At 47.1% G+C, this 26,981-nt stretch overlaps 2 protein-coding genes across 3 annotated transcripts; both read right to left on the reverse strand.

The window, feature by feature from the left end:
- Nucleotides 1-635: 635 nt before the first annotated feature.
- Nucleotides 636-6,899, reverse strand: Mmp21 (matrix metallopeptidase 21). Its single transcript, XM_051193211.1, has 7 exons — nucleotides 6,699-6,899; nucleotides 5,078-5,588; nucleotides 4,089-4,228; nucleotides 3,669-3,810; nucleotides 2,476-2,733; nucleotides 1,197-1,369; nucleotides 636-1,016 (listed from the first exon to the last, which is right to left on the reverse strand). The coding sequence occupies exons 1-7, from the start codon at nucleotides 6,858-6,860 to the stop codon at nucleotides 717-719; spliced, it is 1,686 nt and encodes a 561-aa protein (XP_051049168.1). The 5' UTR covers nucleotides 6,861-6,899; the 3' UTR covers nucleotides 636-716.
- Nucleotides 6,900-10,578: 3,679 nt separating this feature from the next.
- On the reverse strand, nucleotides 10,579-25,379 carry Uros (uroporphyrinogen III synthase). Of its 2 annotated transcripts, XM_051193208.1 has the most exons (9): nucleotides 25,243-25,379; nucleotides 24,946-25,029; nucleotides 23,859-23,955; nucleotides 22,690-22,764; nucleotides 21,343-21,417; nucleotides 15,260-15,340; nucleotides 14,731-14,816; nucleotides 13,719-13,817; nucleotides 10,579-11,412 (listed from the first exon to the last, which is right to left on the reverse strand). In XM_051193208.1, exons 1-9 carry the CDS (start codon nucleotides 25,303-25,305, stop codon nucleotides 11,275-11,277), a joined length of 798 nt encoding a protein of 265 aa, XP_051049165.1. In that variant the 5' UTR covers nucleotides 25,306-25,379; the 3' UTR covers nucleotides 10,579-11,274. The 2 variants fall into 2 exon arrangements, with proteins under 2 accessions (XP_051049165.1, XP_051049167.1); XM_051193210.1 differs by lacking the exon at nucleotides 13,719-13,817.
- Nucleotides 25,380-26,981: the final 1,602 nt, after the last annotated feature.

The raw sequence follows: 26,981 nt of genomic DNA on the forward strand, positions 1-26,981 counted from the left end.
AGCAAAACAAAACAAAAAGAACTCATAATCCCTATTGTGTAGAAATTAAAGGATAATACCTATCTTAGAAAATTAGTTAGCCAGCTAGCTTCCAGAGCCCTGTTGTGGCATGGCCTGGCTTGCAGGACATAAACAATTAAGTGTTCACTGCTTTGCAGGGAGAGAAGTTCACTAAGCCAATAAGGGTAAAGCAGAAAGATCATGCTCTGCAGAGCCACAGGCAGTTACAGGTGAGACCATGTGCACAAACGGTGCGGTTTCACAGCAGGACCACCACTGCAGGGTGCAGAGATGTGGGTCTATCTGTTGTGCCAGACAAAGACAGCTCATTGGGGGCCTTTGGTTCTTGTCAAATGTTAAATACATCATTATGAAGTGTTTTTCAGTATAGCTAATTTCAATTTGTGCCCTACCTTAGACCAGTCAGTCCTCAGTTTAAGTGCTGTAAAAGCCATTTCTGTACCACACAATGTTATGACCACTGGTGGCACTATTGGGGTTGAAAGAAAAGATGGGGATTCCCTAGGGTAAATTATTTGATGTTTCTAAAAGATACGTTCTCCCCATAGTTCAAGGAATGCTTTCTTGATCAGTTTTAGCTAGGAAACAGTATCTGTTTTAGATACTAAGAGTCTGTTTGGTTTTCTTTGCAAAAAAAGTCTGACTTTCTCAGAGCTTTTAGTAAGTCCTAGCACTGTCCTGATTTTCTGTCTTCTTTACATGTTCAGTGTAGAGGTATGAACATCACAAACATCAAACCACTTCTCTGAAATAGATTTTTTTGGAAATAAGCCATTCAGAGGAAGCCGAGAGTTCTGTTGTTTGTCCTTGTCACTAACTACTTTCCAGTATGAGTTGCCTTTGAAAAAGAAGACAGAGCTGTGTGCATAGGAGTAGTAAGCTGAATCGATGCTTCTGAATGGATGGTTTTGTGGCATTACTGCTGGAAACACTTGGGTCATCTTCTTTGGATAAGAATTAAGTACTTGGTTTTGGTTGACATCAAATGCAAATACCTGCAAAGTAAAGCAGACAGACGCTTTTCTGAAGATGTTGACTTGAACTTACAACAGCATCTTGACTCAGTCTTTTTACTTAAATCTGTAGACATGAAGTTCTGAGTATTTTCCCCTCTGGTGATCTGAAGTGATGAGAACATCTTTCAACTAAGGACTTGGAGATGCAGTGGTACTTACTAGAGACCCCTTGAAGAAGTAAATTAACTGCTGCCTCCGCTCATAAAAGGCAGTGTCCAGGGGGCTGGGAATGCCAGGGAAGCCTTCTGAAATCAGTTTGGGGTAGCTCCTTCCATGTTCATCATCTGTGTGTGCCTGGTCATTCTCGCTGTCATATCTCCAATATTGGTTTCCTGAGAGCCAACCCAAAACTGTCAATGTGGTTTATTAATACCAGACCACAAGAACCTGAACTCCACCCAAGTGAAACTTCACCCACCATCCTGACGCTTCACCCACTATCCTATGACAAACTTGTATGCCACTTCATGTCATTTCAAGGGGTAGCTGCCAATAGGTCCTAAGTCAGCCCTGTGTAGTACTCTGCCGTGATTCCAGAGAAAGGTTTTCTTAATCATCTCCTTAGACCTCACATGACCCCAGTAACGTTTGTCCTGCCCATCACTGCTGTGTTAAGAATGATAGTTGCAGCTGAATAGTGGTGCATACTTTTGATTCCAGCACTTGGGAGGCAGGCAGATCTCTGAGTTCAAGGCCAGCCTGGTTTACAGAGTGAGTTCCAAGACAGGCTCCAAAGCTATAGAGAAACCCTGTCATGAAAACCCAGAGAAGAAAAAATGAAAGGGGGGTGGAGAATGCTAGTTGCCTCAAACATGGAATATCTCGAGTCTTAAGTCTACAGACCCATTTGTAGTGGTTTGAAAGAAAATGGCTTCCAAAGGAGTGGTACTATTAAGTGTTGTGGCTTTGTTGGAGTGGGTGTGGACTTGGAGGAAGAAGTATGTTATTGAGGGGGTGGACTTTGAGGTCTCCTTTGCTCAAGCTATGTTCAGTGTGGTAGAGAGTTCACTTCTTATTGCCTGTGGATCAAGATGTAGAACTCTCAGCTCCTTGTCCAGCACCATGTCTGCCTGCATGCTGCCATGTCCTATCACAGTGATAACAGACTAAACCTCTGAAACTATAAGGCACCCAATTAAATGTTTTCTTTAAGAGTTGCCATGGTCATGGTGTCTTCACAGCAACAGAAACTCTAATAAAACACTTCTTTGCCATATTAGAGCCACCTAGCCAAGTGTACTCATTTAGTGACTTATGGGCCTTCCTAAGATCGGAGGATACAGCCCACCCTGAGCCTGCAATCTGCCTAATCAAACAGGAATGCCACTGGTCACCAGCACGTTTCACTGAAACCTTGGTAAGTTCTGGAAACCACCTGAGTGCAAGTTCAGTAAGAAAAAGCCAAGCTTGAAGCACTGTTGCTTTTTTGCATTGTTACCTTTAAAAAAATATCGCTCATCTCTTCCCCATGACCAGACATGGACGAAGGCATCTATACTTTTTATGGGGATTCCACGCCAGCCAGTGAGGATTTGGAGGGGGTCCCCGTAGCGAGTCCTGTTGTTGCGATTTTCATAGAGCCAGTACCAGCTATTGCGGAAGAAGTAGGTGTTGAACCTCACCCTAACCTCACCATATTGGTTCCTCTCCTTTCGAATCCAGTCAAACACTGTATCAAATGATCCCTCACATGCACCTGGAGAGAGAAAATCCCAGCCACTTGTCACTGCAAACACCAGCATTCCTAGTTCCTAATGGTCTGGGATGGAGATGGCTACATGGCTAGCACTTCCTGTTGGAATGCCTTAAAGAAGCACTGTAGAGACTAAGCAGGGAGTTAGACTGAATTTTAGGGAGCTGCTCACAGGGTTCCCAGACCCAATCTGGATGAAATTCTGGGTCATCCTAATGTGGCTGGCCCATGCCTCTTGGTCCGTCTGATTTCATGAGATGAACGACATTTGGTTCTAGACACACACATCCACTAGAGGATGTTCATGAAGCTGCAACAGGCTTTGGGTATCATAATTGGGAGCAAAACTGAGATGATGGAAATGCTTTCCCTGTCTTGAGCATCTGTGCTGTTTCTTAATTTTATATCTATGGTTGTGTTGCCCATCGGGGCCAGAGGTGTTGGATACCGATAGCACCAACATGTTTGTGCTGAGAATTAAGGCACCCACATCTCTGGAAGGCACTCTTAACTACTGAGCCACCACTCTGCCCCATCATTTGTATTAAACAGCCACAGGTGCTGGCATAACAAAGTTTGTGGTGAAGCTCATGTCTGGAATCACAGCTTCTTATAATGGCTCTCCAATCACTCAGCTCTGTGATGCTGAGGCATGGGAGCTCTGCATGTCTAAAATCCATGATGTCCTCTGTCCTCACCAGTGTGGAAGGAGTGGGGAGAGAAGGCAAAAAAGAGATTGTTGCTCTCCATGTGTGGTGGTTGTCTGTGGTACAGTGTGATCATTTTAAAAACCTGCAGATGGAGCTTAAGGGCAGCTCTTCAAGCTATGCAACCTGCGCTGTTTGGGGACCAGCCTTCCAGTGAACATTGAGTAGAGCCAGCTGGCTTTAGCCTCCTCAGTACCCTCAGCTGGACCCTCAGCCCTAGACCCATCTTACCATATAGTCTTTGAATTGCTTTCCTGTCTGACCAGTCCAACTCAAACACAGGCTCCTGGGGAATGTAGTTTGGTTGCATTATGGATCCTGCCCTGTATGTGTGAGGCAATCCAAGGACATGGCCAATTTCATGGACAGCTACCTAGGAGGGGAACACAAACCACAGATGTGGGACCAAACCTGAGTCTTTGATGATGTGGGGACCCATCACTACATTATAGAAGCCTAACTTCTATAGAAGCCTAACTTCTGCCCTGTGCAGAATTGTGCTTGCTTAGGAAAGAAACAGGATGAGTACTGGGGGACCACCATCAGAGACTTGCTAGACTTTCTAGGTTATGCATACACCAAGGAAAAGCTGGGTTTCTGAACTTGGGCTAGGCCCTTTGCCTTCCCAACACAGCTGCAGGAGCCTCTTACTTTGAGAAGGCTGATGCCCGTGTCACTGGAGAGAGGGGTGAAGTGCTCATCATCATCAAAGTGGATCTCACCCAGACGCCAGGCATGTGCAAACTCCTGTCCACTCCCGTCAAACACCCTCGGACAGCCCAGGTGCCGGCCTGGTATTGGGAGAGGGGTGGATAGCAGTGAATGGAGGTGCCCATCTTAGGTCCCTTTCTGATAACACAGACTTTGACCGCACCATACTCTCCAGGAGCTAGTGTAACAATGGACTCTACAATGGAAGCAGACCAAACTTCTGGGTGCCTGTGAAGAGTGTGGCTATAAAGACCAGAAACAATCTGGGTGTGGTGGTGCATACCTTGAATCCCAGCACTCAGGAGGCAGAGGCAAGTGGATTTCTGAGGCTACCCTAGTCTACAGTGTGAGTTCCAGGACAGCCAAGGCTACACAGATAAACTCTCAAAAAAAAAAAAAAAAAAAAAGTCAAAACCAACAACAACAAAAAAAAGATTAGAAACATCTTATACTAACTGGTCTGGGTGTGTGTGTATGTGTTGATGGAGGAGACAATATTGGAGCTGTCTCCCTATGATGGGAAGACCTCTAGTTCACAGATGGGCTGTGGAAGGCAGAGTATTTGTCCAGTCTGCCAGCAAGAGGTAGTGGTTGTCTTTATGTGTCATCACACAGGAGTAGGCTGTACCCGATGCTGTTTCATGTGACCAGGAGGATGGGTAGGTGATGAGCTGGGATTTGCTCCAGGCAAGTGAACACCAACAGACCTTAAAGTCTACTGAGAGTAGATCATACCCCATTAGGTGTCATCTCTGAATAAGCCCAGCAAGTAGGAGTTGGAACCGCACCACTTTGGGTAACAAGGCAATCAACTTGTGATTGGCCCAGGTTGCCCTAGGCACGATACTGGGCATGGGGGTCTTAGTAGAAGAATCAGAGACTGCCTGCAGAGTAGGCAGGAAGGGATCCAACATCTGTACCCCTCTTACCTCTCCCAAAACCCAGCTTTATGTCCACCATGGCACCAGGGGCAGTGAGGTCCTCCCGAAAGTCCAGTGGTGTCACCTCGCTCCACATCCTGAAGGCCAGTCTAAAGATGTATCTCTGCTCATCCACAGAGAGTTGGCTGCTGTAGGCATCCCCCACCAGCCTCCAAGACAGCGTCTTCTTGGAGAAGGCTCTGCTGGGCCCAGTGTCTGAGGTGCTCTCATGTTGCCCACCTGGCTTGGGCAGCAGCATTTGAAGAAAGCGCTTTTGTCGGGCCCTGGGCTGAAGATCTACAGGGGTTGGCAGGGCTGGTGGGGTTGGCAGGGCAGCCTGGGGTGGCAGTCTTGTGTCAGGGATGCCACAGCGTGGCCTATTCATAGCTGCCAGTGTAGGTGAGTCTAGTTTCCCACTGGCTGGCAGTCTGTTCGCCTTCTGGAATCTATGCACAGCTTGAGCCAAGGCTGACTCTTTTGGGCTAGGCACCTCTGACCAGCCATATTTCAATAGGAATCTCTGTGGGAGAGAGAAACCCTAAATTCATAGGCTTGCCTCATGCTAGGATTTTTCCTGTGCTGTAGGGGTTGGGGAAGGGCATGAGGACACAGAGAGTGGAGTTAGAGATAAAGGACATCATCCAGGGCCTACCAGAGTGAAGTCATGGATGCCACATGACCTGTGGAGGAGCAGAGTTGAAGCAGGCCAGGTAGTGGGACCGGGAGGGAAGGAGTCATGCCAAAGGCAAGAGGTCAAGGTTGGAGGTACTGCACGCTGGGCTGAGGAGCTGAGAGGGAGGCCTGTCCAAGAAGCTGGAACTCCCCAACTCCCAAGGACTGGACAAGACTCATTCTGAGAGTTCAGTAGGCTTCTAGCATGCAAGGACAGGGAAGGCAGGGGAAGCAAGGGTATTGCTTGGCATCTGAGGCAAGCTCGACTCATCATCTCGTCTCACTGCCCTCCATCATGGGGGCACCCTGGAGTCAGGAGTTTAGGGGGAAATCTTGATCATCTGTCTGCTTCTGGTGCCTGATAACCACCAGACTGCAGGGGCTGTCAAGGATCAGGAGGTCTGCTCAAATTCACTCTTAACTTCAACCCATGATTGGAGAAAGGGAGCCCTGATCTTGTATCAGTGAATGCCACTCAATAGCATGGTGCAGGGAATCTTTGCTGGAGCTGTGTGTATGCTCAGACTGGCAGGAGACCAACCAAGGGATGCTATCAGCATCGTGCCTTAGACTGGCAGCTCACATTCGAATGTCCTCTGACATTTAAAACTGCTCTCTGCACAGGGCCGATCTTGCCTAGACACTGATGCTGCTAAGATTAGTGTCAGAGTCAGGTGCAATTCAGTGGTAGCAAGCTTGCCTGGCTTGTGCAAGGCTCCAAGTGTCATACCCAGCTGGACAAAGACGACACCAGGTTAAGCAGGCTCTGTCTCTGCACAGCCATCCTTCCATGTTATGCTCTGGCCTCTTCTCGTGTGTGTGTGTGTGTGTGTGTGTGTGTGTGTGTGTGTGTATGTGTGTGTATGCTCTGGCCTCTTCTCGTGTGTTTGTGTGTGTGTGTGTGTGTGTGTGTGTGTGTGTGTATACAGATGCTGCTGCTCTGTGGGTCTCCTCTTACCTGAGCAGCACGGAGGTCAGCAATGGGCTTGGCCTGGCTCAGAGGTGATGGCTCCAGGTCCGAACGGTCCCGGCTGTGAAAAAGCCTCTCAGGCTGGGTGGGCTGGGGTGCAACCAGCCAGCAGAACAACAGTGTCAGACGCAAGACAGAGGCAGCAAACATGGCCTCACTGGGACTCTGGTCCTACCTTGCTGCGTCTCCGTCTCCCCTCCTAAGGGGCAGGACATGGTAGGACCCTTTTATAAGCAAGCAAGCAAGCATTCTTCACCCAGCCCTGAAGTGTGCCTGCTAGGAAGCCTCTTCTGAGGTCCTGGTGTGCTGCCTTTGAAGACTCCAGGGCCACTTTTCTCATGGGTGTGAGAACTCCTCTTCCTTCAGTCTTGGGGTAAGGTACTTCTGAGTGATGGATGAACCTGTGGATTGCTCTCCTGTGTTGACTTCCCTGGTTGAGTTTGCTCCTAAATGAACTGAGGGAGAAGTGCTGGGTGTGTCCACCTGTCCACCTGTGCTGCTCTGAAGGCCCAGCCAGAGCCCTAACATGCCTTTTAGAACTGGGCCTGCAGCTTTAAAACCGTAACCCTCAATTTGCTCCTATTCGGGTCTCTTTTCTGGGTGGTCTAAGGCTTAGGGCATGCTAATTTATTTCTAGAATTTGTTTTCAACTTTTTTTTTTTGTCATTTTTGAGACAGGATTTCTCTGTGTAACAGCCCTAGCTGTCCTGGAACTCACTCTGTAGACCAGGCTGGTTTCAAACTCATAGAGATCTGCCTGTCTCTGCCTCCCAAGTGCTAGGATTAAAAAACACCACCACCTGGCTTTGAATTTTCTTCTTACTGGTTTTGTTGTTTTTCTTTATAGAAAAGAATGTCAATGGGTAGGCAAGATGGCTCAGAAGGTAAAAGCAGTTGCTGCCAAACCTGAAGACCTAAATTCAATCCCTGGCTCCACATGGTAGGAGAGAACCAATTTCTGCAAGTTGCTCTCTGACCTCCATGAGCATACTCACTGCCTGCTGCCCAAATAAATAGTAAATAATAATGTAATTTTAAAAACTAGATGGGCTGGAGAGATGGCTCAGCAGTTAAGAGCACTGGCTGCTTGTTCTTCCAAAGGTCCTGAGTTCAGTTCCCAGCAATGATATGGTGGCTCACAACCATCCCTGATGAGATCTGGTGCCCTCTTCTGGCCTGCAGGCATACATGCAGGCAGAACATTGTATATGTAAAAAACGGGAAGGAGGGATGGAGCAAGTGAGGGAGTCTAATCAGCATATAGAAAAGTAAATTTTAAAACCAGTGCAAGAAAAGGGGCTTGAGCCCCTGTGGTGGGGCAGTACCATGGAGAATATTCTTGCGGACACACATATGTCCATAGAGAAGTGTATGTACATGTGTCACAACGCCACAGAAGCCCGAGTGCCTGAGTGTTCCTGAATACAGGTACTTATTGCAGAGTCCCAGTCTGTCATCAGTGAGTCTATGTGAGGATAAACTAGAACCACTGAGGCCTACAACGTACTACACAAGGCCTGAGGGAGTGAGAGGCAGCCCTTTCACCCCTGGAGTCTAGAGCTGAGCCTGGAATCTCATGGCAAAGGCCATGCACAGGTCCCCATCTGCACCCAAGTCCTGCCCTGACCTTCTTGAAGCCTAGCTGTGACCAGGGCCATTTGGCACCAGAGATGGAAGACTATGAAGGAGACATTTATAGTTTGGAGACAACATTCAGTTTTCGCCAAGATGGCGAGGCCCCTTCTCTGCTGCCTGTCAGTGTGTTTGTCTCCTTCAGCTTTCCTAGGAGTGGCGGAACCCCTTTTCACCCCATGTCTTCCACTGTCTTTTTAAACTCTGCCTCGGCTGGTTTCTGTCTCCTCCATCACCTGCTGTGGCGAGTTCAGCATCTGCCAGTAAATGTGTCTCATTGTCAGGGGTCCAGACTATTCCAGAGACCTGAAATGGTCACTTCTGATGACCTTGCCATCCTCTAGCCTGGTTTCTTTTGGAGAGGATGTACCTTTCCTTTCACTGCATGCAGCTCTAAGGTGACCACCATCAGAGAAGGTTCACAGGTGTCTCCTGCATTGTGTTCATCTGCGATCACTAGGTGACTTGGAGACCAGTGTCAACAGCCTCCATTGCATGGGAGGAAATGCAATAGAGGGCTGGAGAGATGGCTCAGTAGTTAAGAGCACTGGCTGCTCTTCCAGAGGACCTGGATTCAGTTCTGGTCCACATGGCAGCTCATAGCTGTCTATAACTCCAGTTCCAGGGGACCTGACACCCCCCACACAGACATATATGTAGGCAAATACCAATGAACATAAAAATAGATCATTTTTAAATCATTGAACATACTGAGAGGAAACATGCACCCGTGGTACGCTATTCCAACAAACAAGTGTTTCTATGGAAACTTTAATTGTACATAATTTTAAAGTTGTTGCTCACAGCTTTGCCTTAGCCAAAAGTACAAAAATGAAGCAAACGTTTCGTGTGTGTGTGTGTGTGTGTGTGTGTGTGTGTGTGTGTGTGTGTGTGTGATGTGAAGGTCAGAGGACAACTCTGTGGGATCGCTTTTGTCGCCATTGTATGTTTCGACAACAGAACTTAGGTTGCCAGGCTTGCATGGCAATGGTCTAAAAACGGACAGCAAGGTCAGCTGACACTGCTGACGTGGCAGCCTGTGCCCAGGTCTCCTCTCCGGCTGCACCTCAGCTCCACAGGGCCAGTCTGCTGTGGCATAAGCCGCCTGTCCTTGCATGGTGGGATGACACTGCAATCTGATAGAGCTTGCCAGATGCAATGCTCTCAGGACATCTAAGGCTGAATGTGAAGATGCTGCCAGTGTCCTCAGCACTGACTGTGGTATCTCTTCTTCCCTGCAAGGACAGGCATCCTCCACAGAGAAGGGTTCTTTGAGGATGGGGGGATTTGAAAGTTCACAGTGAACTTTCGGGTCAGGAAGTCTGAGCTAGGTTCTAAGATACCATGCAAAGCAAGCGATGCTCACCACAGACCCTTTCTGCAGTGCCTCTGTCCACGTACGAAGCTCTTTGTGGCCTGGAAGTCCAAATGGCACTCGCATCCTTGTAAGCTTCTCTCTTCTCATTAGCTGTGTCACCTCAAGGCCAGCAGCAGTGATAGAAGCATGTTTAGGAATCAGGGTCATATTCAAGTAGGAAGCCAGAGACCACAGTTCCCCAATTCCCTTCCCAGGGCACACACCAGTGACTCCAGGGCTTAGGGCTTTTAGAGGTGCTCTGGGGATCAGATCACATGTGAAAACTAATGGCACCAGGCTGGGCATGGTGTGCACTCGGGGAAGGTACCTTCCAACCCGGCCTTCCACGAAGACAGCTCTGCCAGTGTACAGCCACTTTCCCTACCGCCAGCCCCTAGGATGACTTCTTAACGCAGCACAGGTCTAGGCCAGGACTGTCTAGTACAGTGCTTCTCAACCTTCCTAATGCTATACAGTTCCTCATGTTGCGGTGACCCCCAGCCATAAAAACTATTGCCGTTGCTACTTTGTAACTGCAATTTTGCTGCTATTGTGAATCATAGTGTAAATATCTGAAATGCAGGATATCTGATGTGTGACCCCTGTGCAGGGTCATTTGAAACTTCAAAGGGGTTGTGACCCACATGTTGAGAATCACTGGCCTAGAAGAAACAGTTTGGGGCCAGATTTTTCAGAGCCTTTCTGCAGGGCACTACATCTCTTTCTCTCCCCTTCTCTTCTCCTCCCCCTCTTCTTTCTTCTTCTCCCTCTCCAAAAGCAACTAACCCAATGGACATGCTGCAGTTATGTTTCAGAATGAGATAAAATCTTTTATTTGAAGCATAATTATCCACAGAAAAGATAAAGACAGAATTTGAGGAGGTCTTGATTATTTTTATTTGGGGTTTTGAGATAGCATCTCATTATATAGTCCTGGCTAGCCTTAAACTCATTGCTGAATTCCCTGAATGCTGGGATGATGAGTGTGCCACCATGCTTGGCTCAGCCTTGTTTTATTTTTTGTATAATGAATAAATTTATCATGCTTAGCAGGTCAGCATCAGAGACTCTGTATGTTGCCCCTGAACACAGCTTTATACCAAAAACCACACATGATAATAGTGGGCTGGAGTGATGGCTCAGTGACTGAGAGCACTTGTTCTTTAAGAGGATTCGGGTTCAATTCCCAGTACCCACATGGTAGCTCACAACTGTGTCTAACTCAAGTTCTAGGGGATCTGACACCCTCTCCTTGCCTCTGCAGGCACTAGGCATGCACACAGCAAACATACATGCAGATAAGATGTCCATACACATAAATACAATTTAAAAAGTTAGTGGGCAGCAAGCACAAGTCACCATGGGATTGATTTCATTTCCTTCTTTCTAGGCACAGGAAGCTTTCCCAGGGTCCAATGGCCAGTGTGCACCTGGCCTATGTTCCAAGCTGGACTCCACAGAGGACAGAGACATGCTCACAGCAGCTTCTCCAGAGACCTTCTCTGATTCTGGCTCCATTCTAGAGGCAGCAGCAAGCTGTCCCACGCACAGGGAAGGAGCTGGCCCAGCACAGCCTCAGCAGCAACTGTTGGGCTGCAGCACTTTCCTGATGCCTGCAGCCAGTGCTTGTGGCGTGGGACTCTCTGCTGTGCAGCTCACAGGCAGGCCCTTGGCAGCCATAGCACGAGTTGTACTGGGGCCAATGGCTACAAACTGCAAGGAGGCAAGACACAAGAGACACAGCCTCAGCACCACAGCAAGGGCTGTGTGCAGGCGTCATTTGTACAGACTTTCTGTATGGTGTTTCATATAAACAACAGTTCAACCTAATCTGAAGCTGGCTTCAGAGTCTGCACAATAACTTCAGGCAGGATCTCACTATCCTCTCCTGCCACAAGTGCACGCAGCCTTAGGATTGGGTGTGTGGGGACAAAGCCTGGGCAGACACCATCTTCCTCAGGAGCTCCAGCTGCAGACAGGTCTGCTCCAATGCCAGGGGCTCTGGGTGGGAGCAAGTGGGGAGCATAGGGTGCCAAGGTGGGTCTGGATGCCCAGGAACACAGAACACAGAAGCTGGAAGGCCAGGGTTCAAATCCCTGCGTTCACTCCCTCTGTCCGCACCTTCTTATCTCAACCAGGCTTTCTACTGGGCTGCTAGGGGATTACATGAGCCATCTGGGTGAACCACGTGTTCAGTGCTGGGCACAAGTATATGCTCACTGACCTCTAGGTGCACACATGGCCACACCACAGGCCATGTGGTCACTGTGAGAAGGCAGGAAAGAAAATGCAATGGCTTCCATTCATTATGTGTCAGGTGCCACAAAGTTCTCATCTGCTCTGGCATGGCTCCTTTGTGGTATTCAAGCACAGGTCATAAGTTACCCCTTGACCTTGTGTGAACCCCTGCATTTTAAACAGCACTGTATAAACACTGGGTCTCACAAACACTCCTACAGAGAAAGGCAGAGCTAAAACAGGAATACCAAGCCACCCAATACACGTATCAGGACTCTGTCCTCTGTCAACCTCAACAGTACCCATGTGGGCTGGCACTAAGTCCCACTGATGAAGAAAGACTCTCATTACTTCATCCTGGCTTTCTGGCTCTGGAATAAGCCACAGTTGTTGAGATCAATGTTATTCCTGAAACTCTTCCTTTCCTGGCAGCTGCAGATCCCAAGGCCCCAGCAGAATGATGACTGGGGGATGCCAAGAACCCATGGGTTACAGAAAGGAATGGGACAGATTTAGGATGGGCACCTTTGCTATGCGCCAGCTGCTCCATGAGTCTAGAGTTGAAATTCCAAGTGTCCATTTTACTCCAACTAGAGTTTGCTTAGGATGAGGACACAGTAAAGTCATAGTGGTACAGGCACTTTATTGAGGTAGACCAGCATGAGTGCTAGGCACGTTCCCATCACAGCTGTCCAGGCACTTCATAGTTACCTGGTGACTCATCTGCTAGGTCCACAGAGACACGTGAACACTGGCACTGCTGCTAACTCTTCCCTCACGTCCAAGTGCTCACTCAGCCAGTGACCATGTTGAGCTCCCATAGACCTTTCTCTTCAAGCCCACCACAGGACTCGGGTGCCAGCTTCCTCCCATAGTAACCCTCATAAAAATTGGCCTTCTAGTATTCGCTATATGATACTAGCAAGGTGTTGGACCTCTATGCTCAGTTTCCCTTTAAGGAGGACAGTCACCTCCATCCTGCTGGATCCCCACATAAGCATAAGCTGCAAGAACTTTAACTACTTCCCGGTAACTGCTAAACGATGGCTAGGTATCACCACAGCCCACAGCCTGGCATGCACCTTTTTGGGTTCCAACCGTGGATCCTTCCTTTCCTGCAGGGCAGGGTACAGTGGCTCTGCATCTAACATTCCACCTTGAAACTGGGAAAAATAGTCTGGTGTCCAGGTGCGACCCACCTGTGAGATGCATCTGTGATAAGCCAATGTGCTAGAGTCACCTGACTGAAGTGAACTCTGTGGGGTGGGGATGGGACCTACTGTCCCTGGGTTCTAGGCCACACTTTGTGCCTTCTCAGTCCCTGTGAAGTCTGGTCAAGGGCACTTCTGTTGCAGGTGCCACAAGAGCTGTCACTTAAAGACTCGTAACAAATATAGTCCCTGAAAGTGTGAATGTAAACCCTTTAAGTAAAAACAGACGTTTCTAGACTAGAAAACCATTTCAACATGGAATAAAGGAGGGGAAGGCACCCATGCCCACATTAAACCCTGCCAGAAGGGCTTCACTTGAATCCTCAACTAACGGAGGACAATGCCACATAGAGAAGGCCAGACAGTTGGCTATACAGGACAAAAACTTTGGGGCTAATATCCCTAAGTTAGAATAAGACCAGCCCAGAGGAGATCAGCAACGTATGCAGAGAACCCTCAAAGAAGTAGCAGCCCCCTCAGGCTCTCCAGTCACCTCACAGGCATCTGACTCGACATGGAAATTCTAGGATACAGTAACGAGAAAAAGACCAAGTCCATAGAATATCATACCTTAATCTGATCAAAGCTGCCACCAGATAATGCCTGAATATACTCCAGGCTGTATTTGAGACCAGAGGGACTGAAAAATGTGATGCTGGCTGGGACACCCTATGGGAAAGGAGAAGATGAGACCCAGCCTTTGCCCCTAGACAGCATTCCTCAGCTCATCAACATTAACCCTTCCAGCCCCAGAAGCCCCAGGGGCTCTGCATCAGTATGATCCCTGGATTTGTGCCATTCTCAGCCCACCAGGGCATGTAATTCGAAGGACCTGTTTATAAAGCAGGCTGAGGTTGAAGAGGCTGGCAATCCCCACTGACCGAGGGTTCTGCTGGCCCTTGGTCTTTTTGGCCAGAAGACACTGACGGCATGGAGCCCAGTCTTTACCAGTGGAGACACCTCCAGCCCCTGAGGTTAAATAGCCCTCATGGAATTAACAGTCTTCTTGTTGGCTTCTGACAACTTCTGTTCACTAGGGACACAGCAGACAATGACCAGCCAGCCCGTATGGTTTCTCTACACTTGGGACTGACCAATAGAACCCTAGAACAGGCATGGTATGCAGAAGCTGTTCTAGGAGGGCAAAGGGATGTGACTTCTGAATGGGAAGGATGGAGATAGTCATTAACTTAAGAAGCACTCTCCACTCTCCTGGCCCATGTCTCCCAATCCCAACCTATACTCCACAGTGGGTCTTCCCAGTGTGGGCTCAGCCTCTGTACCACAGAATGGAGAGAGACAAGGCCACTGTATATTTCAGGCCTTTGTATATGGTAGATGTTATACAAATAGCTTTGTATGAATTATCTTCTTTAATCCTTATACAACTGACACTGGATGGGTCTATTTCCATATCACAGACACACAATGGAGCTGCAGAAAAGCCACTTGCTCAGTCACATGGCTGGAAATGATAGAACCCCAACAAGAATCAACATCTGCAATCTCATGCCCCCAACTCATGCTCCTTCCCCCAGGGCCCACCCTGCCAGGCCTTGCTCTCCCTGGAAACCCTACATACCTGATTTTCATAGAAGCTCTCCAGGTTCCCTTGGATTCCAGGGTGTGGAATTGTCTGATAGACATGCATGCTTTCCATGGGGATCCCTGTGCAGAAGCAAAACCAGGAGACAGGCTTCATGGTACTGTGAATGGGATAGGGCCTCTGCACCCTCGTGTGTAGCTGACGGGAACCTCTGAGAACCAACTCCTCAGAAATGCAAAGCTCCACAAGGGAGGCAAAAGACCCTGTCCAGTCCTGTGACCTGCAGAGCACTGTGGAATCAAACTGAAATCGGGAAGGCTGAGTTAGCAGGGAAAGGCCCAGAAACCACAGCTTTCATCAGTACCCACAGATGCCTTTGGCTCTCATGTTTGTGTGAGTTTGTCCACACAGCTCTGACCCTGGCTGCTCCATGAATCCCACCAGGAAGTGAGGTTTAGCTTCAGGAGATCCAATTGCACCCCGGCTCTGTCTGTACAGGGTCATGTGTGCCTCCTGGGCCTCAGGACATTCATCTTTGGGGATGCCACTAGCTCATTCTACTCACCTTTGTCCTTGAGCATTTTTGGAAGAGTATCTCCTTTGATAGTTCCACAGGGAAAGAGAAGAGGCAGTGCCGAACACGGCCCTGTGAACACACAACCAGACATAGCAAGAGCTTAGTAAAACCTCTGTAAAATCATGAAGGGTGACACTGCACAGAGGCACATGGAGAACAAATCTCAGGAGGGTGAGGCTGGGGGCACAGGCTCAGCTCTACTGTAAGATATCAATGGCAGCATCCATCACCAGGAAGGGCAATTGCTGTACTGGGCTGGTCTTGAAGGGTTTCATCAAGAACCCATCAAGAGGAAAGGTAAGCAAAGAGCCTAGAAAACTCAGCCACAGAAACAAGGCACCACTGTCCTACTTGCTGCCTGGGCTCTCCAGGTGGCTCCCTGGACCACAGTCCCCATCTGGAGTGTAGGCCTTGTACTTAATTATGTAAGAATATAAGGATGGACTCGGCTGGTATTGGCACTGGGCATATTTCCTAGCTCTGGAGGGGGTTCTGGATGAGCCAGGCATATGCGCAGGAGACAGTAAGGAACTGGCACTTGCTCTGTAGCCACCTCCAACAAAGACAAATTCCCTGCCTGCTATTTGCCCAGCCCTGTGAGTAGCCCCTTAAGCAAGTGCCTAAAGGGCATAAAAGGCAGGAGGCTGCTCCACTGGACCTGAATCCATCCCACTGTACCCCAATACCCACTTCTACCTGTGAAGGCCTGAGGCAATGTTCAGTCCTGAGCACTTTGCAACTGACAGAACAGCAAGTTGCAACAAAACCACCCCACCAAACTGAGGGACTGTCAGAGGCAAGAACCTTCCTCACCAACCATTTCTTCCGTATCAGATCAAGAAATGTAATGGATGTTGCTCGTTCACAAACATCACATATTTCCTGTGCCACAATGATCCCTCCCTGAACACACCACTGGTGACTGAGATCAGAGGAAGAATGAAACAAACTCTCCCCAGCTAGCACTGGCTCTGAGAAGCAGTAGCTAAGTGACAGGCTTAGCTGTAGGCCACTGTGTTTGAAGTGCAAGCATCAGTGGCATGCTGGTGGATGTTTTATTTAAACTGCTCTGTAAATATTGGTACCAACAAAGAAGAGCTCATGGCTTGGGAAATGATTAACTATAGATCACAGCTGCCTGCTGAGTTCTCTTTCCAGTGAAGTGCTGCAGGTACTTCCTAGGCACGGTTTTAAAGACATGTTCAAGTGTTATACTCTCCACTCTAGCCTAGGCGGCTCTCTGTGTCTTTATGCAAGTGTTGTGGCCTGAAGGTGCAGGAAGGAAGCTAGGGGCTAAAGTCCTTTCTAGGGTACTTATGGAAAGCCAAACAGCTCAACTTTCCAGCAAATCTTGCCCCAAAGGCATGAAAAGAGCTTCTAGATGATTAAAAAATCTCCTCTCCCCTTTGTCTTGTCATACTGTTATTCCTAGATTGGTGGGAAGCATAGGAACTCATTTACCCCTGAGGCTGGACTACAGTGGTGCAGGGCTTCTGAGGACATAGGCTTGTCTGGCCTAGATCTGCCACCTAGGCACATGCGGCTCACATATGAATAGTCAGCCAGCTCAGCCAGGAAGGGAATACCCTATGGGCATAAAAGAAGGGAAGGTTGCGTATGTTCACATGGAACTCTGCTGTTGACAGTCTAATGAACTGTGTTTTCTGAGAGTTGTTTGCCCAAAGTAAAAAACCAGCTGGGAGTGGTGGCACTTGCCTATGATCCTGGCATGCAGGAGACTAAGGCAGGAGGATCACCACAAGTTTGAAACATGCCTTGTCTGCACTGGGAGCCTGGGTTGCAGAATTTTGAGATCTGGCTTTAAAACTGAATGAAATAGAACTACACTATCACAACCACTCTTGCGCCCTTTTTTTTAAAAAGCTTTAATTTCTGTGGATTTATTTTTAACCTGATCAGGTCAGTGCAATTGCAAAGCTTGCTGATTTTCAATCTATTTAAGCCAATGCAATGGATGGAGCCAACAACAACAACAACAACACACACCAACAACAACACACACACACACACACAAACAAACACACACACACACACACACACACACACACACACACACACACACACACGACAATGCTGCTGAGGAGGGTCCTGAGGAACAGTCTCTACAAGACAGTGAGATATGCACAAAAGGAGCAGCTCCTGGTGTAGGTAAGAAGTGAGTTGTGCATTCAGGCCTCAACTGCAGGTCATCAGGGCACTGAAGGTAACTGGAGCATGGGAGTAGGAACTCTGTACATCCAGGGGGTCATTTCAAAGAAAGGAATGACAGTCTGCTTTGGCTTCTCTGCCTCTTTAAGTGTGACAATCTTCAATTCTGTACCACTTACCTTGTAATTACTCTCTCATTCAAAGAGAGACTGAAGAGAGGAGGGCAACTGTTTATAAGGAGTGCCCACAATAATGCCTGTCTCATAGTGTAAGTAAAATAATGAGCAACAACTAGGAGTTGGCTTTGTTACCACACACACTGGAAGTATATTTGTAACTTTTAAAATTGGGTTGTGGGGGGTGATGGTGGCACACACCCAGCACTTTCGGGGCAGAAGCAAGCAGGTCTCTGAGTTTGAGGCCAGCCTGGTCTACAGAGCAAGTTCCAGGACATTCCGGGCTACAAAGAGAAACCCAGTCTTGAAAAAACAAAACAAACTAAAAAGCAAAAGAAAGAAAAAACTTTGGGCTGCAAAGTTAACATTAAGAGAAACTCATTAATGTCTTGATAAAAACCCAGGTAAAGGTCCTCATTAGCAGCAGTTAACTAGGATTTTATTTGCACATTCTAGTTACAAATGGAAGATTTATTAGGCCTGAAGACATGCTGGTAATAAACTAGAAGTCACAATGGCTTTGCAAAGACTGCATCTCAGGGCTGGCACCAGGGCTGGATAAGGGTATTTGTATCTAAGCCTCATGATCTGAGTTTGAACCCTAGTACTGGCAAGTAGGGGAGAACCAATCTCCAGAGACAGGGTACAGCATGTTACTGTCCAGCCTGCCAAGCCTGGGCCAGTTAGCTGAAGCACAGTAAGGGAGCTCACATTGGCAATGACCCTCTGCCTTGTGCTTACAAAACAAGGAAACCAACCTGGTGGCCTCAGACTTTACAATGAGCAATGACTTAGGCACTTTTGTCTCCTTCTAGAATTGATTAATGGAACTTGAGTATTACTTAAGACCTTCTCTGGAGATAGGTGAAAGCAAAATGCCATTATGGAATGGGCAATTATCCCTCCTAAAAGCTGGCGTTTGATTCCAAGAGGACAGCACAATTTATCCTTTACATTTAGGGTTACATTTTAAAAGACAGTCTTGGGTGCTATGTATAGCTATGCTTCAGTTCTTGCTATGCCTCTAAATCTGGCTTGGTGCCTGTATGTTCATCATGCCCTGTATAATAGACCAGTGAACATGGGCAGAGTGTTGCCCTGAGTTCTAGAAGCCATTCTTCCAAGTTACTGACCCTCAGGAAGGGGCTGTGGGGATCAGATCTGTATCCCAGTTGGACAGAGTGTGAATCCCTTAGACACCAATATTTACATCTAAAGTTGGGCAGTCTTGTGGGATTGAGCCTTACTCTGGGTTGATTCAGAATTGAATTACATTATGAATGCCCAGCTGGTATCTGAGGAGTTGGACACTTGGCTGTTGGTGTAGGGGGAAAAACCTGTTTGGTTTGCTGCTCCTTTCACTGCTTGAGTCACTTGCCTTCCCAAGTCTTAGCATATACTGGGAGCTCCTAGGAGGCAGGAAGGCTGGACGGTTCCAGCCCTATACTCTAACAGCCCTGGGTGTCTGACTAAATGTCTGCTAAGGCAGATTGAACTGACTTTGTCTTCTATGAAGTTGCAGAGAGTATAGAAGTAGGAAAAAGAGGTTCAGTCCAAGCATCAGGTGCCCAACAGGCCTCCGCATGCCAATGAACATGGGGTTTGGGAGAATGTAGACTTGACAAACCACCACGGTTAGAGCTCCTTCTTTAAAGAAGACCTATCAGGTATTTGTAAGCCGAAGGCCTCCCAAAGCACCCTAGAACTCTCATTCTGAATCTAGGTGGTGCCTGACTAGCAGCTCCTTGAAGGTAAGTGGACACAAAGCAGGGTTCAGTTAGGTTTGCTGAAGGTGATGGTCCACACACATCAATGGTTTTGCAGGTCTAAGTCTGAATTCTAGCCCTGTTACCTCAGAGCCTGAGGCCCTTGTCTCCCAGTGCCTCAATAACAGCACACTAAAAAAGAACTCCAGTGATGACAGGAATGCTTCATTGTCCAATGCAGGGTCACTAGCCGTTAGTGATGCCTAAACTATGAAACGTGCCCCATGTGTCTGAGGAAGTGAATGTGAATCGTATTTAGTCTGGATTGCTTTGGCTACCATCCTGGATGGCACATTTGTCACTAGACATGGCTCTTTCCCTGCCCGGCTATGAAGACTGGCTCCTGGGGTACACTGAGCACTCATGAATGCTAGTTCTCAGTGTTAATGCCAGGCATTTAATTAGCAGAAAGATAGTCAAATACTAATTTATTTGTTTGTGCTAGAGAATGAACCCAGGACCTCATACATACTAGAGAAGTACTCTGACACTCAACTATTCCACAGCTTTTAAATTGTTTTTAAAAGAAACTGATATGCCACTAATATGTATAATTTTTTGTTAACACTTAAACAATTTAAATAGAAAGATGCTCTAGATTCATTTCCATGGCTATGATAAATGCTATAACCAAAACAACTTAGGGAGGAAGGGGTTTATTTCAGCTGACAGGTTATAGTCCATCGCTGAGGGAAGAGCAGGAACTTGAAGCAAGAAACTAACTGTAGAGGAAAGCTCCTTGCTGACTGCTCACAGGCTCAGTTAGGCTTAGCTAGCTTTCTTGTGCAACCCAGCACCACCTGCCCAGGGAATAGTGCTGCCCACAGTGGGGGGGGGCCTCCTACATCAATTATCAATCAAGACAATACTCCAAAGACATATCCACAGTCCAGTCTGATCCAGGTTATTCCTCAATTGAGATTCCTCAGGTCATTCTAGGCTGTGTCAAGTTGACAGTCAAAGCTAACCAAGACAGATGTCTGTTTCCATACTGGAAAAAAAACTAGAGAATTGTCAGCTTGGAGTCTGTACCTGCCATCCCCTGCCTGCTGCTGAAATCTGGAGGTGGCTCTGCCCAGGGCCTGTCTGGATCTAGGGAGCCCCAGTCCAAAGTTCATGATTCAGGGCTTGTGAGGAGCAGCTTCCAGAGGAACACTAAAATGTAAAAGCTAAAGAACTTTTTGGCAATGGGAGTAACTTATGGCATGAGAACCACAGAAGACTTTGGCATACAAGTTTGCAGATCACAAAAGCCAATACCACTTCAAGAAGCATGGTTAGCATAGTTTGTTTCATCCATCATTGTTTGAAAAGCCATAAAAAGATTGAAGGTCCTCCTCTCTTTGCCCTGATAATATGCTAAGATGAAAAGAAGATGCTCAGCTCCTACAATTTTGAGGAAAGCCAAAGCTCTATCAGCACTCCATCTTGCCCTTCTCCCAGTCCAGCAATTCCTCAGAGAAGTCAGCACATTACAGACACAGTCAGAGCCAAGACCCAGGGTTTACATTTTCCCCAGATGTTCTCCTGTTTCAACTACAGTCTGGTAGCACTGATAGAGACCTGTTGCAAAACTGTGAATACCTAGCCGGATGACCATGAGAGCAGGTCCAGTTTTCCTCTGCTCACAGAGCAAGAGGATTCTCCTTCAGTGCATGTGGCTGGGTGACACAGTTGTGAGTCCCTGTGTCTACTGCTGGACTAAACAGACAGAGAAGAGGACAGGAGACACAGCATTGAGGAGGGCATCCTCAATTCTCCTGTCCTCACTCCAAATTCTCCATTCTAAAACTGTCCTCTGTATTCTTCAGATGCCTAAAACATTATAATTAGCTTAAGACAAATCACCAGCTAAATCCAAAAAGTCCTAAGGTTGGTCCATGCTCTGACCAAAGACCTTATGGGGAGTCAGTTCTTTGTTGGGAGCATGCTTTGTGGGGGAGGGTGAGTCTTCACTTACTGGAGCAAATATATTCAGCAAGCTTCTCTGCATTTCCACTGTGTGCTCCTTCTGCATCCAGGCCAATTTTATTCACTGGAAAATGACAAAGAGGTGAATCCCTTTGACAGTTACTGAAACCCTTTGTTCCTGCAGTGCAAATGTACAAGCACTGTTTTCCCATCACAGAGATGTGTCCTCTGGAAGTCAAGTAGAAAGACCACAGTTATCCTTTCCCAGATGAGGGTGCCCTGGGCACACCTTCCTTAGACAGGGGTCTTAGTCTTAACTAGCTTTTCTGAACCCCACTTATCTACATGAGCCAAAAACATGGGCCCTGTAAGACTCTTAGGCTTATGTGATAATGAAGCCAACTGCTGGCATCTGCTTATCAGTCAGGAGATGGTGAGCATTTGGGAGCTGCTAAGTTTTGAAAGCATCTCTTTAGAGAGTCCTCATTTCATTAGGGAAAGGTGATCAGCTCCCACTCAGAAAGGGGTAATGGGCTCACACGGCCAGACTGGAATGGAGGGAGCAGAGGAAAAGTTTCACAACAACCTACAATGACCCATAACACTGTGGACATAGATAGTTAGGGAGGGTGCTGTCCCAGATGCTCTCTCAATGTAATCCTGGAGCTCTCTCCATAGACTAGGCTGGCCTCCAACTCACAGAGATCCTCCTGCCTCTGACTGCCAGGTGCTGGGTGGGATTAAATGTGTGTGCTACCACACCTGGCCAAGCTCTTCTGGAATAAAACAAGAAACAGACAGATAAAGGTTCCTTGCCTTCTCCAGAGAGTGAGTATGTGGCTACTCCACAGAAAGAGAATGAGTATGAAAGACAGAGAATGTGCAGGGCCTGCAGCATGGCTACCTGCACAGAGGAACACAGAACTTCCAGAGGAAAGATATATGGTGGGTACTCATTTAGGAGCCAAACAGCTGCTACCCACATTGCCACCAACAGGCATACCACCACCAGCTTTTCATTTGTGGCTCATTAGCAATGTACTGCGCCTGAGAAGAAAGCCTCATGGAGGTGTAAACTGTCCAGCACCAAAGCTGTCACTGTACTGCAGGCTGACACAGGCTACCAGGAACAAGGGAGCCATGAAGCCTAAAGTCCCCAGGAATTGAACTGAGGCAGAAGAACTTACAGTAAGGCTGGCCCTTAACACAGTAGGTGGGTGTGGCCCCCTTGTCCTTTCCCTCCATTTCAGCTTCTCTTGGCCAACTACGGCCTGAAAAATACTAAATAGGAAATTCCAGGAATAAGTAGTTAATGGGTTCTAGGCTGTATATGGTCTGAGTATGAACTCTCATCCATCCCGCCTAGGACTTTCTTCATCTTCCCTTGACTCCTTACCTAGAGAAGCAGTGGCATTTCCAACCACGTACACAGACTTGGCATTCCATTTGTTTTTCAGAGTCTTTTCCCAGTCTGCAAAACATGGAATTACATGTGAGCTATGCACACAAAGTGGCCACCTAGATGTTAAGGCTGCTTGCTTCTTCATTCTAAGGCCCCAGCCTCACTTCAGCAGGAGACTGGGCACTCAGTATCTAAAGCAAGCTGGCTACTTGTGCAAGGACACAACAGTGACAACACCACATCCAATCCTTCACTGACCACTCTGCCCTAGACAATAGCCTGGATGCTCCTCTACCGGACTCAGACTATGCAGTGCGCGTCAAAAAACTTGTGGCTCAACACACCCGGCACAGAGCAGACATGACATTTTCCAGCTAGTGAGGAGAGTAACCCCCTGGTTTGGGTGTTATGGAGCTTATTCCAAGTCCATGTCACCAAAAGGAAGAAAGGTCAAGGAGCTCACAGTAGCCAGAATGGCTACATGAATCCAGGGCTACAGGATTCCGAAACCCCAACACTAACCATCTCCCAATTGCTTCCCTTCACTGGAAGAACTCCCCAAGCCTGTGTTTTGACTGTAAGTGAGGTCACAGTACTGTACATGCCTCCAGACTATATTAAGTATTCAGTCTGGAACTTGGGTATCAAGAAATGGGTTGGGTCACTACATACTGCTGTAATGGAGAACAACCATGTCAAAAAGGGTATGGCAGGGCCATGAAGCATTTTCCCACTTGAGTAAAGTGTCAACTAGCCTACTTTCAGAGAAAGAAATCGGCACAACACATAAGCGAACGTCTAAAAGACAACTGAAGGCTGATGAGCTAGTTCAGCAGGTAAAGGTGCTTGCCACCAAGCCACAATCTGAGTGTGATCCCTGGGACCCCTGGGATGGAAGGAGAGAAGGGACTCCTGTGGACTGCCCTCTGACCTCTACACACGTCACTGCATGTACCCAACAAAGAAGTAAGTAAATAATAATAAAGATGATAAAACAAAACACTCTCAGCCATGTCTGTGTGGGGATCCAGGGGACACCTGTAAGCTGGCATGCCCAGGCACTGGGTTCTGTTGGGCATGTAGCTACCTCTGGACTGCAGTATCTCGGAAAAGAAACGAGATAAGTAAGAGTGTGGAGGGACCTGGAGCCCACCTGCCCTCACCTTCAGTTTTATTGTCCTGCTCCAAACACAGCTTCACTGCTTCCACTGCCCTGGGACTGGTGAAAATGAGTCCTCCAAAGCCTTCGGGATGAGACAGCTGCACCAAAACCAACAGATGCTGGCTTAGTCTCAGCCTCTTGAGCTATGAGCCCGAGCCCGAGTGTGTCGGCAAAGAAGTGGGCAATCAGCTCTTCTACCCTGCCACCCCCCCCCACACACACACACATACATCTGACACTTGTCTGGTGCTAACTGTGGGCCTGGAGCCATTCTGGGCTTGGGGTAAGCCCCTTCATTATCACAGCCCTTCCCTGATGAAGTTCCTTCTTGGGCAGAGACACACAACTGCAAACCAGGAGATGAGCAACCTAATCCAGAAGGGCAACCTGACCCAGCATGGGATGGGTCAGTGGAGTAAGATGCAGGTAGAGGGGCAGACTTGATCTGGATTAATAAGACAACTGGACTATCAAGGAGGTAAAACCCAGCTAAAGCCTGGGCTTCAAACACAACACTTTACTGAACACCTCTGAGTCCGGCACCAAGCTGCTGCATACATACACCTGGATTTACTCAAGGTGTCCATACCAAATCTTTGGTTTTTGCAATATGGGAACCAAACATGCATTGTGCACACGGCACACCCTCAGGCCACCATCAATCTGAAACATTTGGAGGCTTCACTGCCTGACTCCCGCAGTATGTCAAGTGCTGAGTAGAGCAAAGTGGTGGCCAGAAACCCTGTGCTTGCATTTGGCCCTCCTTACTGCCTAGGTGCCTGGCTTAGTTGCAATGCCAGAGCTCACTGTAAAATCAGAAACCCCTGCCTAGTCTTCTGTGCACAGGCCAGGGATGAACTAAAAGAGCCCTAACTCTTGAGAGCCATGCTGGTGGGGCTCTATTTCTAGGGCCTACAGCTTCCTGATGAAGCAGATTGAGGCTTAGGAGGAAAAGCCTAAGGGGATCTCTGGCAGCTAGGTGAGTGGGTACTGCCCTTGTGTTCATGTCTAGTGGTAAAATGAGGCCAGCGCTCTTGTGGTTTGGGCTGGCAAGGATTCTAGGGCAAGCCCTAGCATGGGGCTCTTACCTTTTCTGACAAACTGGGAAGAGACAAAAACTCAAATGACAGAACAGGAATTAGTGTAGCTTCCATTCCATACAATCCCAGCTCCTGCAAATGAAAGACTATCTGTCATTCTTGGTTGGCCAGGGTTGTCTTGAAAATAAGGAAGGTTGTGAAAGCACATTAACTGCTATCTGAAAACAAGGAAGCATAACACATTAGCTATGTACCAAGTTCACTGAGTCTTAGCATTCCCACCCCTCCATCCATTAGCAAGGAAGTTCTAGTTCAGAGGCCAAGAAATAAGGCTCAGCCACTTACCTGGATATATGGGTCCTGGCCACTGTCATCATCCTTGGCATCTTTCAATAAGAGAACCTTCATTGTGCCTGGCAATCCTTAGTAAAGACACTGGGACAGAGCAAGGAAACAATCTTAATTAGACTGTTCCTAAGCAATGTTGGAAAGGGACAGAGGACAAGAATGAGGCAATCATCAATTGACCTTGTGGAGCTAAATGGGCGTGGTCTTTCTCAAGACCCCTGTCACTGATAAGGCCAAAGGAGAGCATGTTAGCAGTTGATACTGCCTGGAAAAGCATAGTGAAATCGAGACTATGCCAGACTATGACTAACCAGAGAGAGATGGTGAATTCTGTGTCACAACAGTAGCAAACGGACAAATGAGTACCTTAATTTTGAGGAGGTAAATGCATAAGGAAGCAAATAAATGATTTCCTTTTCAAAATAAATAAACTAAGTAGCTAATAAACCCTTTGGTTATACTGACTCTTCTACCTCTCAAGTCATATTTATTAAATGTTACCATGTTTCCTGAGGTAATATAACAACCTGGAAACAATCTGTCAACATGTATATAATAATGTACCATTTTACATAATTCATACCTTTTCTTCTTGTAATTTCACTTCTAAGAATAAAAGAATCAAAACTATACATGAAGATCAGCATAAAAAATTTCACTCCAGGCTGGATGGGGTGGCATACACTTCTAATCCCAGCACTTGGGAGGCTACCCGGGTCTACATAGCAAGTTTCAGGCAAGCAAGGGCTCTACAGTGAGACCCTGTCTCAAAACAAAACAAACAAAACAAACCCACACAAAAACCTTTCTTGGTCATCTCTATAATTTCCAATAACTGGAAACAATATAAGCATCCAATGAGAGGTTGGTTAAGTAAATTATGATACTGGTTTTAGAAAATCATTAAATATTGACAAATAACCTAACCGCATGGGTTAGCTAATCAAACATGCAAGAACAGTAGTTACATAAGTAGTTTGTTTTTATGTACAAATACACAAGAGAATACACACTCAAATATTATTAGTACTTATTTCTGAATAGGCACTAGCATGATTTTTCTTCTTTTCCTTATTATCCAAAAGTGTTATGAACATTATCTTCCTGATTATATGGGAGACATTTTTAAAATTCACCCAATGGTCTCACAATAAATGCCAGGCAAGAAGACCTATAGAGTAAATCTGATTGAGAGGAAGACCATCATAGCATAGACAACATTAGACCCACCAAGAGAATACACTTGGAATGGGAAATGAGTGAGCTTTGGGAGCCATGATTCACAAGTTTCTACTGATTACGATGATGGCTGGAATATTCCACCCACGGAACACTAGGAAATTGGGCTCAAAATGAGTTGCTCTACAAAATGGATAAGAATTATGAAAGAATGTTCTAGTTATTGCTGCTGTCCAGGCAATCAGAGAAATGGGGTCAGGGTAGTTGAGAAAACAGATGATATGGTTTCTGTCACTTCCTGGGGTTCTCAAAGTATCTCAGCTAGAAATTAGGGCCCTTCCCCTCTGTGGTGGTCATGTCTTTGTATTATTTCAGTTTTCCAAGCTTATGATAGTAAGATTTGGTTTTTGGAGATAAGATACCACACTGTAGTATACATAGTCAGGCTGTCTGGAACTGTGTGGCCCAGGCTGGCCTTGAAATTTAAGCCTCAAGTGCTAGAATTACAGACATGTTTGTATGTATGCCTCAATAAATTAAATCTTGATTCGAATGAA

This window comes from Phodopus roborovskii, unplaced genomic scaffold, assembly GCF_943737965.1.
Source record: "Phodopus roborovskii unplaced genomic scaffold, PHOROB, whole genome shotgun sequence".
Taxonomy (NCBI): domain Eukaryota; kingdom Metazoa; phylum Chordata; class Mammalia; order Rodentia; family Cricetidae; genus Phodopus; species Phodopus roborovskii.

Coding starts and splice junctions, on each gene's coding strand:
- Uros (XM_051193208.1), bottom strand. CDS start 25,305: ATGAAGGTTCTCTTATTGAAAGATGCCAAGGATGATGACAGTGGCCAG. Junction 21,418..22,689: donor AAATGCCACTGCTTCTCTAG/GTAAGGAGTCAA, acceptor GTCATTTTCCAG/TGAATAAAATTGGCCTGGAT. Junction 15,341..21,342: donor TGCTGAATATATTTGCTCCA/GTAAGTGAAGAC, acceptor GTGTGTTCACAG/GGCCGTGTTCGGCACTGCCT.
- Mmp21 (XM_051193211.1), bottom strand. CDS start 6,860: ATGTTTGCTGCCTCTGTCTTGCGTCTGACACTGTTGTTCTGCTGGCTG. Junction 4,229..5,077: donor AAAGCTGGGTTTTGGGAGAG/GTAAGAGGGGTA, acceptor TCCCAATACCAG/GCCGGCACCTGGGCTGTCCG. Junction 1,370..2,475: donor TGAGCGATATTTTTTTAAAG/GTAACAATGCAA, acceptor GTTGGCTCTCAG/GAAACCAATATTGGAGATAT.